The following is a 14,667-nucleotide window of genomic DNA, read 5'->3' as shown; positions in this document are numbered from 1 at the left end:
GGCCAGGCTGGATGGGGCTTGGAGCACCCTGGGATAGGGGAAGGTGTCTGCCCACGGCAGGGGTGGAAATAGATGAATTTATGGTCTTTTCCAACCCAAAACATTCCAGGATTCTTAAAGACTGAGCTCAATGCCTCACCCATTCCACACCCTCAACAAATTCAGACTCACCCAAGAACTTTTACCGAAGGAACCAGAACTCACTGACAGAAAAGCTCCTGTATTTCCCAGCAGGACCATCTGGATCCCAATGTGGGATTTACAACCTCTTAAAAGCAAAGCTGTTATTTTTATGACTTTTAGAGAAAAGAGCTGGATTTAATTGCTGCACTGGGGTGTCCCAATTATGGGCTTTGCTTGTGCTGCATGACAGCCACTGTAACAGTAACACCAAAATTGCAGCCTGGGGGGGAGCAGTGGAAAAAGTCTCCTGCAGGGAACGGGGTGGCACTGGGTATAAAAAGTTGGTGAGAGCACATTTACAGACATTTTCCACAGGAGAAGAGCTGGAGTTACTCCACAATCTCTCAGGCAGCAGGTAATGTGCTGGAACAACATCCCACATTCCCTTTTTATTTATCCAGGGCTTACTGATGCTCCTATTAAAAAAAAATTAGAAGAGGTCGCAAAGGGCAGTTTTTAAGGAGCAGAGACATCAGAGCAGAAACCAGCTGAACATATCTGCCAAACACCACCAGGGAATGCAACCTTTGAGGTCCACACATGCCTGGAACTCAGAAATCCTGATTTAGATCTTCATCCAAATTTTTCAGATGTCCAATCTCTTTCAAGTGAGCTAATCTGCACTGTGAGAGGCTGCAAATCCAGCTGGGGCTCCTGCCCAGGAGGGGCAGATCAGAACTGGGGCAGGCACAGGGTGGGATTTTTGGGGCATCTGTGCAGGGCCAGGAGCTGGAATTCCATCGTCCTCGGGAGCCCCTTCCAGCTCAGCACATTCCATGATGCTGTGACCCAGAAATGCCTCATTTCCACCCCTCTCCAAGGTACCAATGGAGCTGCAATGCCTTTCTGACCAGCCAGGTGTTTTTTTGTCTCTGCCAGGATGGAGCAGTCCAGGAGGATGGTGGCCACTGTCCTGCTGTGCGTGCTGTCCGTGGGGCTGGGCCTGGCTCAGCACTGGTCCTATGGCCTCCAGCCAGGGGGCAAGAGGAGCGCCCAGGTCCTGCTGGGACCATTCCAGGAGGTGGGTCCTGGGCTGGGAAACAACCCTGGCCTGCACAAAATGCAGCCAAAAAGGTGACAAAGGCTTCCCTCGACACCTGTCCCTGTGTCTGTCCCCCACACTCCCCCAGATCTGGGGATAAACACTTTGGTTGAAGTAGGATTTGGAAAAACAGGGGCGAGGTGACATTTGTCAGCCTGGCACAAAGAACAGCACACTGTAGCTGGCAGAAGTATAACTATTGTGTAGAGGAAAAAGAAAAATTCATAATCACTGTGTGTAAAATCTCTTTGAACTTCCACTGAAGCACCATGGAATAATTTGGAAGGGATGGAGCTCTGAGGTCCAGGTTAAATCTGATTTCATCCTCTCCCTAAATTCCAGCATTCTGATGGGTTATTTTATGACAATTCCTCCACCTCCCTTAACATTTTGGCAATTTGCACGTGGTGGATGCTCAGCAATCAAATGACAAAGCACATGGGGAAGGTTGTGTCCAGCAGTGGTTTTCCCCTCTTTTCCAATCAACACTTCATGTCTAGCTCCTCCTCATCCTTTCAGCACCCTGGGGTTCGTGAGGAAAAGGTGAATTTCAGGTGTGCAGTGGAACACTCCACCACACAATGTCAGTGGTGTAATTTCACCTCCATCTGTAACTGGGTAGAGTTCCTTAATGGCAGAAAAATCTCCCTTCTCCCTTCCTGAAGGTTGTGTCACTTCCTCATGTCACTTTTCCAATCCAGATTCCAAATGAAATGGAAAAATTAGAGGAGGTGCAGCAGAGTGAGTGCCCAGGCTTGTACCAGAGTTCCAGGATCAGGGATCTGAAGGAAGCCATGGTGAGTAATGTGGTTTTTCTATGGGAAAATCTAAAGAAGATGCATGAGGGGAGGGAAAAAAGGGGCAGGAGGAGGACGAGGGAGTAAAGTTTAACTCACATGAGGAAGTACTGGCTCTGACCTTATTATGGAATCCCAGGATGGTTTGGGTTGGAAGGGACCCAAAATCCCCCTTGTCCCATGGGCAGGGACACCTCCCACTGGACCAAAATTACCTGCACTGGTCCGTCACTGCCACCAGCACCGTTCCCCAATCCCTCCCGGGACGCTCCCAGGACAGGGATCCATCATTCCCCAGCACTGTTCCCCAATCCCTCCCGGGACGCTCCCAGGACAGGGATCCATCATTCCAAAGCTCCCCTGTAGCGCTGGCGTTTCCTGCCTCAATTGACCCAGACCAAGCCCAGCCCTCCCCAGCTCCCTGCAAAGCCACAGCACCCCCGGCTGCTGCCCCAGGGCTGTCCCTGCTGCTGTCCCTGTCCCAGGGCTGTCCCTGTCCCAGGGCTGTCCCTGCCCCAGAGCTGTCCCTGTCCCAGGGCTGTCCCTGCTCCAGAGCTGTCTCAGCTGCTCTCCCTGTCCCAGAGCTGTCCCTGCTCCAGAGCTGGCCCTGCCCCAGAGCTGTCCCTGCCCCAGAGCTGTCCCTGTCCCAGGGCTGTCTCAGCTGCTGTCCCTGTCCCAGGGCTGTCTCTGTCCCAGGGCTGTCCCTGTTTCAGGTCTGTCCCTGTCCCAGGGCTGTCTCAGCTGCTGTCCCTGTCCCAGGGCTGTCTCAGCTGCTGTCCCTGCCCCAGGTCTGTCCCTGCCCCAGGTCTGTCCCTGCCCCAGGTCTGTCCCTGCTGCTGTCCCTGTCCCAGGGCTGTCTCAGCTGCTGTCCCTGCCCCAGGTCTGTCCCTGCCCCAGGGCTGTCCCTGCTGCTGTCCCTGCCCCAGGGCTGTCCCAGGTCTGTCCCTGTCCCAGGGCTGTCCCAGGTCTGTCCCTGCTCCAGGGCTGTCCCTGCTGCTGCAGGGCACAGCCAGATGGCAGCTGCTGCCCCAGGGTCCCCAGCAGGGCAGGGCAGTGCGTTTCCGTGCGCTGCGGCACAGCACAGGCCTCACGGCGGAGTTCACTGACACACAGCGAGCCCTCTCGGGCAAAAGTGGCTTTTTCATTAACCCAGCAACACCTTGATGGGGCCAGATGGCCACCATTCCCTGGGAAGTGTCCCTGGGCCATCCCAAAAGCTCCATCTCTACTTCAAAGATGAAGCCAAACCCCAAAGCTCTGAGGGCTTGAAAGCCTCTCAAGGCTCACCGAGGAGCCAAGCCTGGAAAAGGCTCATAAAATCAGCAACAGTAACGCAGAGCCTGAAGCCCACTGGATTTTCATGCAGAAACTACTTAAAACAAATATGATTTTAGCTAATCTTTAATCCTATTTGTACTGAACATGTACTGGAATCAGGGCCCATGATTTCCAGCAGCACTGGAACAGTGAAGAGCCAGCTGCAGTAATTTACTATAGTTAAGTATTTTTTTACTGCAAGAGATGATGTTAGGCAGGAAAACACACCAGAATAATTACCAGGATATTTGAAATGAGCCCTTTCTGGCTCACTGAGGGAAACTCAGCCTGTCTTGGCAGAGCTGAAAGGACCAAACCCCAGCAGATCCTGAGGTTTGCTCAGAACTTCTCGTTTCTTGCTGCTTAATAACACTGAAAACAAATGAGCTTTTCCCACTCCCAGATTTTCCAACCCAACACATTCCTTGTGTTGCTACAGGAATATTAAACAGGGAAAAAAAGGGGAGTGGCCGGAAATGTCCCACCCCTGGAGAAACTCCAGTTCTCATTTCCTGGGGAAGGTGGAGGGAGCACAAAATTCCCCCTCCCTGAGGCACTTCAGGGAAGCAAGCCCCAGATACTCACCCAGCTCATCATCCAAATCATGCCAGGCCCCCACCTCTGAGGCATTTTAGCACCTGCAAATTCCATCCTCCAAGTCATTTCTGCTCTTTAAACCCAGAATTTGGTGTGTGGTTACAGGAGAGGCTGGTGGAGGGAGAAGGCAGAAGAAAGAAGGTTTAAAAATTTCTGAAGTGAAATGGAGCCGCGAGCCAGAGTGAGGTTTCAAAACTGTGTCAAAATAAATTCCTCCTCAAATGGTCTTTGCTTGGACCAGTATGTGAATAAATATTCTGAAACTGCATTGAAACAGTGGAAAATCGTTGTGTAGATTATTTTATTTACGTAGAAGAGAACACAAACCAGTCCAGAGTGGGGGCAGCAGAGAAGGGTCTGTTTTGAGTCCTGCAGGGACAATTTGGATGTGACAACTTTTGTTTCTTGTGTCCAGACAAAACCATGGCCTCATCTCACTCCCCTCTGGGTAAAACAGCAAGGGAACTTTGATAGAAGAATACAATTCCTCTTGAATTAACTCCCCACCAGTGGTCCATGGAAGAAAGACTTTTACTGCTCTTTTTTCTGGTTCAGTCATAAAAACTACATTTATTTTAAAAATGTATTTACAAATTTTACAACGATCATTACATTTAAAAAAATCCACAAAAATGTGTACACCTTGCTTTACAGATTTAGTGAATCATGTGGCATTTACCCAGAGAGCTGCAGGCCCTCCCAAAGCTCTCTCCAGAGCCACTTTAAAGCTCTATTTTTTACTGATTCAGTTGCAAAGGACTGAAAAAAAACCCCAAACATTGTATTTGCAGTCTGCAAAAGTGAGTTTGCACTCAATCCAGCATCCCAGAACACACAAAAGCTCCTTCCACAACCCCCAAATCCTCCTGAACTCACAACAAACACATCCCAGGGTTTCGAGTGATTAAACCTTTGTAGTACCACAGTGAGAAAAATTAACCAAATGTAACTGGGGTGAACTTTGGAGCTGCTGAGGCGCTTCCACCTCTGTCTAAAAATACAAACCAGCACCACATGGACCTGGAAAATGGGTTAAGGTGTGAATCTCCTTTGAGTAACCCCTGTAGTGCCCAAACCATCCTAAAAGTGCTTTAATTAATGTTCAGAGAGAAGAATCAGGTTAAATTCGTGCTTTTGAACAGCCATAAAATCACATTATTTGTTTATTTTTCCTCCCTGCTGTAGTCTTTGGAAAAGCTTACACTGGTCCACCACAGGATTTGGTCTGCAACAGTAAAAATAAGGTCAAGTTTTAATTAAAATAAAAAATAATCAAAAGAAGGAAGCAGAAGCAGGTCAGGAATGTTTTCACTATATTAAAAAATTAGTTAAATTACAGATTTAAAGTCACTATTTCCATTTACAATGGTAAAAATAAATAAGGAGAGGAAAATCTGGGGCATTGTCACTGCAAGTGCAGCTCGGTGTGAGACGGGAGCGAACACTGGGCTGGGAGCTGGGAGTTTATGGGATGCAGGAGCCCAAAAAGGCCCTGCACATCCATCCTGGAGTTCTGTGCCACTGCAGACCTCAGAGCTGCTCTCCCTGGAGTCTCTGTCCTTTCCTAATCCAGTAATCCACCGAAAGGCAAAGCTGCCTGCTCCCCTCTGCCCCGATGTGGATTAGAGCCTGTCACATTTTTAAAGGAATTTATCACAGCATGACAAATTTTAATTAAAAGCTCCAGAAAACAAGTGTTGAGCACATTTCTCCAAAGGAGAAAAACTGAAATCCTCAAAGACTTGAAATTTCACAGCAGCTTTGAACAGCTTGGCTCTGAAATGGGATTAGGTTTTGTCTCCTCTGCAGAGTGGATGTTTTAACTTCCAGATTTTATTCAAAGCCATGAATTGGACAGAAATTGCTGTAATTTGTGGTGTGCAGAGATTGTCATTATGGGATGTCCTATTCCCATTTTAAACCCTCCAGCTGAAAACACATTAGAGGCGTTTCCTAAAGCACCTCATTAACCTGAAGAGATGATTCTCATTTAGAAAAACAAGGCAGAGACACCTTAAATTGCCTCTGCAAATTAAATCTCACAACTCAAGTCTTTGCTCCCAAGCAAAGAGCAAACACTTCACAAAATCACAGTTCTGGTGGGATTCCTCCTAAGAGCAGGCACTTAATTCCACTCATTTAAAATCAGTTGAATGCCCTGCTCTTCCTCACACACTTAAATGCCCAATTGCCTTTAAAAATCTGACACTTAGAGGATTTTTCCCCCAAAACTGACCCAAAGCCCTGAACTATTTGGGCACAGAACAGAAATTCCATCTTGCACCTCTGAGCCAGTGATGCCAGCTTTTATCAGCCAGGTGAGAGAACTGGACACCACTCTGGGGACATTGCCAAAAGGAGCTGGAGTGGCACAAGTTTACAAACTCCAGAACATCAATAATGCTGAGAAGGGAAAAAAAAAAAAGAAGCAAATTTAGAGCCCTTTCTGGCAAATCTGCCAGTGAAAATGCCCAAAATGGCCTGGGAAGGGAAAACTTGCTCTGAACTCTTTAATGTCAGCTGCTCCTCTCCTCCCAGGTCAGAGGGTGCCCAGGCCAGCGCCCAAGAGGGAGGGAGAGGAGAAGCCTGAACTTGTGAGCAGCAAACCCAGGTGAGGTTTAAGGTGAGAGGAACAATTTCAAGGCAGGGCAGAGCTGAAGGTGGCAGCTGCACTGCTCAAGGAAGGGCAGGGAGGGAGGGATAATTCACCACTGACATGCCAAGGACTGTAACTGCAAAAAATGCAGCCAGAGCCAAATCTCCCCGAGAAAAAGAGCAAAAAGCTGGTTAAAGATCAGCTGAAAAACTCTTCCCAAGGTCAGACCTCCTCCTGTGAGTGTTTTCTGCATGGAGTTTTCCCTCTCCAGGAAAAAACCTGAGTGCAAAAGGTACCTCCGTATGTTAAAGTTGTTAAAGCAGAACAAAAAGGCCGGAAAAGAGGACTCCAAAGTCACTTAAATTTAAAACACCCAAACCTGACAGCTCAGTCTGTTTGCCCACACCAGGGAAAGCATTCCTGGGATCCCTACGCAGCCTCCTCTGCTCCTGCTGATTCACTCAAGGAGTTAAACCCAACCTGTCTGAAAAGCACCCCGGACTGAGGGCAGAGTGGGGAAAGGCACTGAATTAACAACAGGTGCTGCTAAGATGCACTTCAGACAGCTCGGACCACATCCTGCTGTTCTGCCTGAAGCAGAATCCTCAGCCCAGACAAAAAGCTGCTTTTGAAGGGAACTTTCAGAGGATACGGCGTGGTGTGAGTGCAGCAGGAAGGGAGAGTGCACAGAAAATGAACGGCAAGAAAACCCAGTGGTTTTCAAGTCAAGCAGTGTCTGTGTCCAAGAACACAAGGAGGAGCTGACACGTCCCACAACGCCCCAGAGAGGGGGAAAGCTGGCCAGGGTGTCCAGGAAGATTCCCAAGATCTCCCCTGAGAAGCAGCAGCCAGGAGACAGCTGGAAGTGCGTGCAGCACTAGGGCTGGGGATGGATGGGATGTGACTGCAGTGCCACCTCCAAAGCAGCTCCAAGCTGGAGCTGATGGCAATCTGGGTTGACTCTGGGACAAGGGCAATCTGCTTTCAGAGCTGGGCAGGCAGCACAGCAGCTCCTGCAGTCACACCAATGTCAAAAGAACTGGGAAGGACAAAAGAAAATGACAGCTTCAGTCTGAGCAAACCCCTCCTGAGGGTGGCTTTTGTTGGGTCGGATTTTGTTGGGTTTGGTTTCCCCTGAAAAAGCCTTTGCTGAGGAAACTTCTCATTAGGTTTAACAAACTTTGGTTTTTCAATAAGGTCAGAAACCCATTTCAGTCAGGGGAGCACAGTAATGGCCTGTGAACCCCCAGCCCAACAGTAATTGTATTTCCTGCAGTGAGCAGCACCCTCAGCGGGGTGTTAGTGGCTCCTCCCAACTTCTACAAGATAATCAGAAGCAAAATGACAGAATGAACAAACAAAATTATTTCCTGGAAGAAAAACCAAGATCTTCATCAATATTGATAAATTAACAGGCTACAAGCTGTTTATGGAACTGGGACCAGTCCAGCCCTGGTAGCAGTGCAGGTGGTGCCAGTCCAGCCCTGGTAGCAGTGCAGGTGGTGCCAGTAAAGTTCTGGTACCAGTGCAGGTAGTACCAGTCCAGCCCTGGCAGAGGTGCAGGTGGTGCCAGTCCAGCCCTGGTATCAGTGCAGGTGGTGCCAGTAAAGTTCTGGTACCAGTGCAGGTGGTGCCAGTCCAGCCCTGGCAGAGGTGCAGGTGGTGCCAGTCCAGCCCTGGCAGAGGTGCAGGTGGTGCCAGTCCAGCCCTGGTGTCAGTGCAGGTGGTACCAGTCCAGCCCTGGCAGAGGTGCAGCTTCTGTCATCTCAAACATTCACAGGAGGGATTTTTCCCACCCCATTAAAAAGCACAAAATGAGATCTTGTGGCAAACAAAGCACAAGCTGGGCAGAGACCCTGACCCGGGCAGGGAGCCACTGCCCTGCAGCGATGCCACCAGTGAGATCAGCCAGGATCCCCAGGGACACTGGGAAGGAGCTGCTGGGATTGCAGCAGTGACAAGCTCGGGACAGACAGGACCAGGAGGGAGAAGAATTCCAGCAGGGAGACGTTTGGATCAGTGTGTCAGCACCGCACGGCCAACACAGGGCAGGGAACCCAGTCCCAACAACGCTTCCCCTGCGGTAGCTCCCAGGAAAACTGCAGGGGAAGAGGTGGAATGGCAGGGGAGATGCCCAGGCTGGCTGGGAATGAAGCAGCCACTGCAGGCTGGGCGTTGCTGGGACCCCAAATCCTCACGGCAGCCCCTGCTCCGAGGACACCACGCTGGATTTCCTGGTTTTGGGGGGTGGAGGGGGAGGTTTGGCCTCACGTCTGCTGGGCAGCGGTGGAGCAACCTGAGGAGAGGGAAACACAAAAATAAACCACTGCTGGCAAGTGGAAGGCATTTTGCTTCACCAAATGAGAAACCCAAAAGGTCCTGATGGCTCTTTCAGGAGCAAACCTTGGAGTTGAGCCTCAGCTCCACGTGACAGGGCCAAGCAAGGACAGATCCCCAGGAGACAGCAGAAGCTGAAATGTTTTAGTGCTAGAACATGCCTAGGATAGACTTTAACTGCTTCTGACCTGCAGCCCAACTTCAGCATTTATCCCTCCTTTTGGGGATCAGTAAAATGGCAACAAACCCATTTCCTTCCAGGTTTCAAAATTCAGGTTTTTTCTCCTGCTGGCTGGATGAGCTGCCCCAAAAGGATGTGAAATGTGTTCAAATCAGAATGGCAAAACTTCACACCCTAAAATGGAAGCAAGGGCAGCTCTGATTAAACAAGCCACATCCCGCCTGCCTGCAGAGGGGCTTGGAGGGTGTTTCTTGCTCTTGCAGAAAACTGCACTAAGGGGAGGTTTCATGTTTATCTGCCTGTTTTAAGGGGCATCCTGTAAATAAACGAGATGGGAAAGGGCAGGAGAGAGAGGAGGTTGTGTGGTTCATCACTTCTCAGCCAAAACTCAACATTTCAGGATTGTTTTAAGCAAAGGAACACAGACCCAACTTTACAACAGCAAACTAACAAAACCCTTCAGAAAACCCTTCCCAATCTCCCTTCACAGCCCTGTGAATCCTTTCCCTCTGGCTGCCAGCCAGGGGGATGCTGCAGGCCAGGACACGGCAGTAATTAGTTTCCTTACAAGACTCAAGGGAAGGAGGCTCTTTTATTAATCCTCTTGATCCAGTGACTCCCACAGCATCCCTGGAGCTGGGATCTCTCTGCTGGGCACAACACCACAGCAGCCACAGCCACTTCCAGCCAAATGAAGGGCAAAGAAATGAAACTTCCCCCTGATCCCGTATTTCAAGGTTTTATTCCAGTGCCACAACACTGAACTACGTGATGAGCTATTTTCTTGTCTTCCTGTGCTGCTAAAGTAGTTAAGTGTGATCATTCTTCAAATTATTTTTGGACAAATCCCAGTTTATCTCACTCAGGTATTCCAAAATCCTCTCTTTACACTGGACTCCCTTTCAATGGCAAAAGGTAATTCCTGACAGGTTTTGGGAAGGCACCATCCCTCTCCCAGTCACAACAGGATCCTTTCTTTGCTTCCCACTGCTAAGGAATCAGTCTGGCATCACCAGCACCTTCATTTCAGGGTCAGGTGAAACGATTCTGACACAACATTTGCATGTCAGGGATTCCAAACTGCCTGAAGACACTGAGGTGTAAGAGACACATCAGTGATGCAGCACTGACAAAGGACCAGTTTGATATTCCTACACTGACAAAGGACCAGTTTGATATTCCTACAAGAAAATCACTCCATGGAATTGAGACAAAGGGCAGGATTTAAATACAGGCTTTTAAAAGTCACTGATGGCTTCAAAAATCAGATTCTGCCGGGCTGAGGCTTAGGAGGGACACTGGAGACCTCTGAAAATTGTGATTATTCCCCCACACTTCTTTTTCAGCCCAAATTATTGCAGTATTTCAGGCTGATTGTGTTTTTGAAACTTTTGCTGCTGGCGTGTTTTCCATGTCTCTTCCAACCCCCACACACTTTCTTCCTGACCAAGGACAACACAACTCCCACTTAGAAAATAAAAATAATAAAGGCACTGCACTGCACTGCCTTCTCCTGAAGCAAAGCCCCCCTTTTTGCCTTCTTTTGTGGCTTCAGGGAGTGAAGCAGTGAAATGATGAGACAGGTTTCAAGCAGCACCACCCTAAGATCAGCTTGGAAAATTCCACTGGTGCCTCCTGCTCCAAAGCTGCTCTCCAAAAAGCTGTCAGCCCCGTTTCCTCACCTCCACGGAGTTCCTGGGGGTGCTGCCCTCGTAGGGCTTGCTTTTGGGTGGAGGGGGGGGTGGTGTGGCCAATCCATCAGCCTGCAAGGAGGGGGAGCCTGGAAACAACAATCAGAGAAGAAGTAACAAAACACGAGGAAAAAATAAGAACAAATAAGAAAAAAAAAAACCAACCACAAATAAGAAAGGTGAAAAAGGAATGGGAAATGGGGTTGCACACAGATTTTAAGGGAGATTCATTCAATACCCTGTGGTTTCCATCCAGCAGTTCCCTGCTCCAGCACTGAGCCTGCCTGCCTGTGCTGGGTCCCAGCTGAGTCCCCCTCCAGCTCCCGATGCCCTGAGGAGCTTCCCCTTCCCCAAAAGGCTCTGAGCTGCCCCAGGGAGCAGCAAACTGCTTCCAGCAGCACACCTGGAGCGTTCCTGGGGCTGCCCCTCAGAGCTCACTTTGATTTTAACTCAGCTGATGGAGGAGATAAAACCAAACTTCAGAAGGATTCCAGCAATTGAACCCTTGCTAAGGAGAAGAGAGAGGTTTTACATTCCTTTCACAGAGTTCCTGAATTTGTTTCTGGGTGTCCCCCCAGCTCATCCCCTGCCCTGGTAAGGATTTTTTTTGTTTTCATCCTCTCATGACAATTTTATGGTGGTTTAGATCATTATCTGCACTGGATTCTGACTTGCTACTCACAAAAAGACAGCCAGGTCCTACCCAGGAACTTCTGTTCCTTTCAAAAAAGGAGCAGCAGACTGGGAAACGCAGCAGCCAGGGAGTTCTAGGGGTGGAACTGCCCAGGGAATTTTATTTTTACCTTAAGCCACATTTAAATGTGCTGCAGAATTGACTACAGAACTTCCTGAATAGACAAGAAAGGGCTTTTTCCCCCTCTTCTTTTCCAGGATCAGATTATTGTGCTGTTTTACATTCAGCATGTTTTTGAAACCTTTGAAATTATTCATTTTGTTAGTTCTTGAAGATAAATTCCACCTCCTTCAGGTGGAACATTTACAGCTGAATGTCCAAGCTGCACAGCAAGCTCTCCTAGGACTCTCTGCCATGCGATGGGAGTTACTGTTCATTAACGGACTGAACCCTCAGGGCTTCCACTGGTAATTTAGGCACAGAGCTGATCCCAAACCCCGCGGGATCCCTGCAGTGCCCTCCTGGGGATCCACTGGAGATGCTCCTCCACACCTCACTCAGTGATCTACAGCCATCTACACTGACTGCACGTGCTGTTTGCCTCGGGGCTTAACAAACCTGCCCAAAATTCAGAGTCATGGGATGGGCTGGGTTGGAAGGACCTTAAATCCCACCCAGTGCCACCCTTGCCATGGCAGGGACACCTTCCACTGTCCCAGGGTGCTCCATCCTGGCTTTGGACACATCCAGGGATCCAGGGGCAGCCCCAGCTGCTCTGGGAATTCCATCCCAGCCCCTCCCCACCCTCCCAGGGAGGAATTTCTCCCCAGAATCCCATCTAACCCTGCCCTCTGGCAGCTTAAAACTGTTCCCGTGTGTCACATCACTCCACACCCCCGTGAAAAGTCCCTCCCCATCCTTGTCCAGGTCAATGCAGGAGAAAACAAGAAAGGAACTGAGAAACCCAGAACCTGCTCCCTGGAATTCCAGTTTTGCTTCAAGAAGTGATGTGCAAGCCACAGATCTGCTCTTTGATACCACAGCCAAATTCTGTTATCTGACCAAAATGATAACCCCTGTTTTCCTGGGAAACTGAGGCAGGGGGCACCTGGAATGCACTGGGGATGACTGCACTCCAGAGGCAGCAGCTGGGGCTCAGTGGATTTCTCCCACTGTTTGTGCTCCAAACCCCCGTCTGTGAAATGGAACAACAACACTGACCTCCAGGAACATTTTTAAAGGTATTTCCATGAAGTAAATCTTGATTTTCGAGATTTCCAACAGCCCCGAGCTGTGATCTGACTCAGAGCAGCTCCTCCCTCCCTCCCCAGCGTGCTCCCTCCCAAGGCCAGAGCCATCCCCACCATATCCCAGCAGAGCACTTACTCTGGGTCCGGGGGGTTTTGGGGGTGATGGGGGGAGGGCTGCGGGTGGATTGCTGCAGCGAGGGGCCCTGCAGCAGGCTCAGCCTGTTGTCTCCTAACTGCAGACTCTTGGGCCTCTGTGCCTTCCCTGCCGTGCCCTGCTGGGAACAGAGAGAGACACAGAGGTGAGCACAGCCAGGAACCCTGAGGTGTGACAGGGACACAGACACAGGCACAGCCAGGGAACCCTGAGCTGTGACAGGGACACAGACACAGGCACAGCCAGGGAACCCTGAGCTGTGACAGGGACACAAACACAGGCACAGCCAGGGAACCCTGAGCTGTGACAGGGACACAGACACAGGCACAGAGGTGAGCACAGCCAGGGAACCCTGAGCTGTGACAGGGACACAGACACAGGCACAGCCAGGAACCCTGACCTGTGACAGGGACACAAACACAGCCAGGGAACCCTGAGCTGTGACAGGGACACAGGCACAGAGGTGAGCACAGCCAGGGAACCCTGAGCTGTGACAGGGACACAGACACAGGCACAGCCAGGAACCCTGAGCTGTGACAGGGACACAAACACAGGCACAGAGGTGAGCACAGCCAGGGAACCCTGAGCTGTGACAGGGACACAAACACAGACACAGCCAGGAACCCTGAGCTGTGACAGGGACACAAACACAGGCACAGCCAGGAACCCTGAGCTGTGACAAGGACACAGACACAGGCACAGCCAGGGAACCCTGAGCTGTGCCAAGGACACAGACACAGGCACACAGAGGTGAGCACAGCCAGGAACCCTGAGCTGTGACAGGGACACAGACACAGGCACACAGAGGTGAGCACAGCCAGGGAACCCTGAGCTGTGACAGGGACACAGACACAGGCACAGCCAGGGAACCCTGAGCTGTGACAGGGACACAGACACAGGCACAGCCAGGAACCCTGAGCTGTGACAGGGACACAGACACAGCCAGGGAACCCTGAGCTGTGACAGGGACACAAACACAGGCACACAGAGGTGAGCACAGCCAGGGAACCCTGAGCTGTGACAGGGACACAGACACAGGCACAGCCAGGAACCCTGAGCTGTGACAGGGACACAGACACAGCCAGGGAACCCTGAGCTGTGACAGGGACACAAACACAGGCACAGCCAGGGAACCCTGAGCTGTGACAGGGACACAGACACAGGCACACAGAGGTGAGCACAGCCAGGGAACCCTGAGCTGTGACAGGGACACAGACACAGGCACAGCCAGGGAACCCTGAGCTGTGACAGGGACACAGACACAGGCACACAGAGGTGAACAGGAGTGAAAGTCCTGCCCTGGCTTGGCTGTGTCACAGGCACCCTCTGAGCTCCCAGGACACAGCCCAGCTTCCCCTGGCACTTTCTGAGCACCACTAAACTGCTTTGAATGGTATTATTAATGTATTAATTAAGGTGTATTAATTAAGGTGTATTAATTAAGGAGGGAAGATGTCACACTGAAAAATTGCTGCAGTTCTGTGAATAAACTTTGGAGGGGAGTGAGGGTGAATTCATTCCAAGAAATAGAAAAAATAAAATTCTGGGTGCAGGTCAGGGCTGCGGGTATCCTCCAGCTCCTGAGGGCTGTGCAATGAGTCTGTTTTAGGCTTTACAGAGCAAATCCTCTGCATTTGGGAATTTACATCCAGCTCCTTCCAGTGTCACACCCTTTGAGCTCTTCACTCAAACCATGAGGCCACCTCAGTGTGGCCCCAAAAGTCCAGTGCATGAATACTGGGGTCCTTTTCAATGTTAGTTAACTGCTTCCCAGAGCAGGCTGTCAAACACATAAACTCTTTTCCAGAGGTCAATTCTCCACCCCTGAGCAGTTCAGGATTTCTCTCTGCACAGAAGGGACCACACACAAGTAAAGCCCAGGCAGTCT

General features: G+C 50.3%; 2 protein-coding genes across 3 annotated transcripts in view; one reads left to right on the top strand and one right to left on the bottom strand.

Annotated features, from left to right (window-relative positions):
• The first annotated feature begins 482 nt into the window (after positions 1 to 482).
• Positions 483 to 4,209, top strand: GNRH1 (gonadotropin releasing hormone 1). The gene is made up of 4 exons (XM_038160274.1): positions 483 to 538; positions 1,063 to 1,204; positions 1,927 to 2,022; positions 4,042 to 4,209. Exons 2-4 carry the CDS (start codon positions 1,064 to 1,066, stop codon positions 4,081 to 4,083), a joined length of 279 nt encoding a protein of 92 aa, XP_038016202.1. The 5' UTR covers positions 483 to 538; position 1,063; the 3' UTR covers positions 4,084 to 4,209.
• Positions 4,210 to 4,318: 109 nt separating this feature from the next.
• The window catches only part of DOCK5 (dedicator of cytokinesis 5), an 81,937-nt gene continuing 71,588 nt past the window's right edge, over positions 4,319 to 14,667 (bottom strand). Inside the window, exons 50-52 of one of the 2 annotated variants that reach the window (XM_038160271.1) lie at positions 12,762 to 12,900; positions 10,733 to 10,830; positions 4,319 to 8,828 (exon numbers count right to left, since the gene is read on the bottom strand). In XM_038160271.1, the coding sequence (XP_038016199.1) occupies positions 8,727 to 8,828; positions 10,733 to 10,830; positions 12,762 to 12,900 (339 nt within the window). In that variant the 3' untranslated portion in view covers positions 4,319 to 8,726. The remainder of the gene's footprint in view (positions 8,829 to 10,732; positions 10,831 to 12,761; positions 12,901 to 14,667) is intronic. The other variant, XM_038160272.1, reaches the window with a different exon arrangement.

This window comes from Motacilla alba, chromosome 22, assembly GCF_015832195.1.
Source record: "Motacilla alba alba isolate MOTALB_02 chromosome 22, Motacilla_alba_V1.0_pri, whole genome shotgun sequence".
Lineage (NCBI taxonomy): Eukaryota > Metazoa > Chordata > Aves > Passeriformes > Motacillidae > Motacilla > Motacilla alba.
The sequence above is the reverse complement of the archived record's forward strand: the minus strand, read 5'-3'. Positions and strand labels throughout refer to the sequence as shown.

What these genes read in the sequence shown, in the direction of transcription:
- GNRH1 (XM_038160274.1), top strand. Translation starts at nt 1,064, where the DNA reads ATGGAGCAGTCCAGGAGGATGGTGGCCACTGTCCTGCTGTGCGTGCTG. An exon ending in TGCTGGGACCATTCCAGGAG is followed by an intron (nt 1,205 to 1,926) that starts GTGGGTCCTGGG and finishes TTTCCAATCCAG; the next exon opens with ATTCCAAATGAAATGGAAAA. An exon ending in GGGATCTGAAGGAAGCCATG is followed by an intron (nt 2,023 to 4,041) that starts GTGAGTAATGTG and finishes GTGTGGTTACAG; the next exon opens with GAGAGGCTGGTGGAGGGAGA.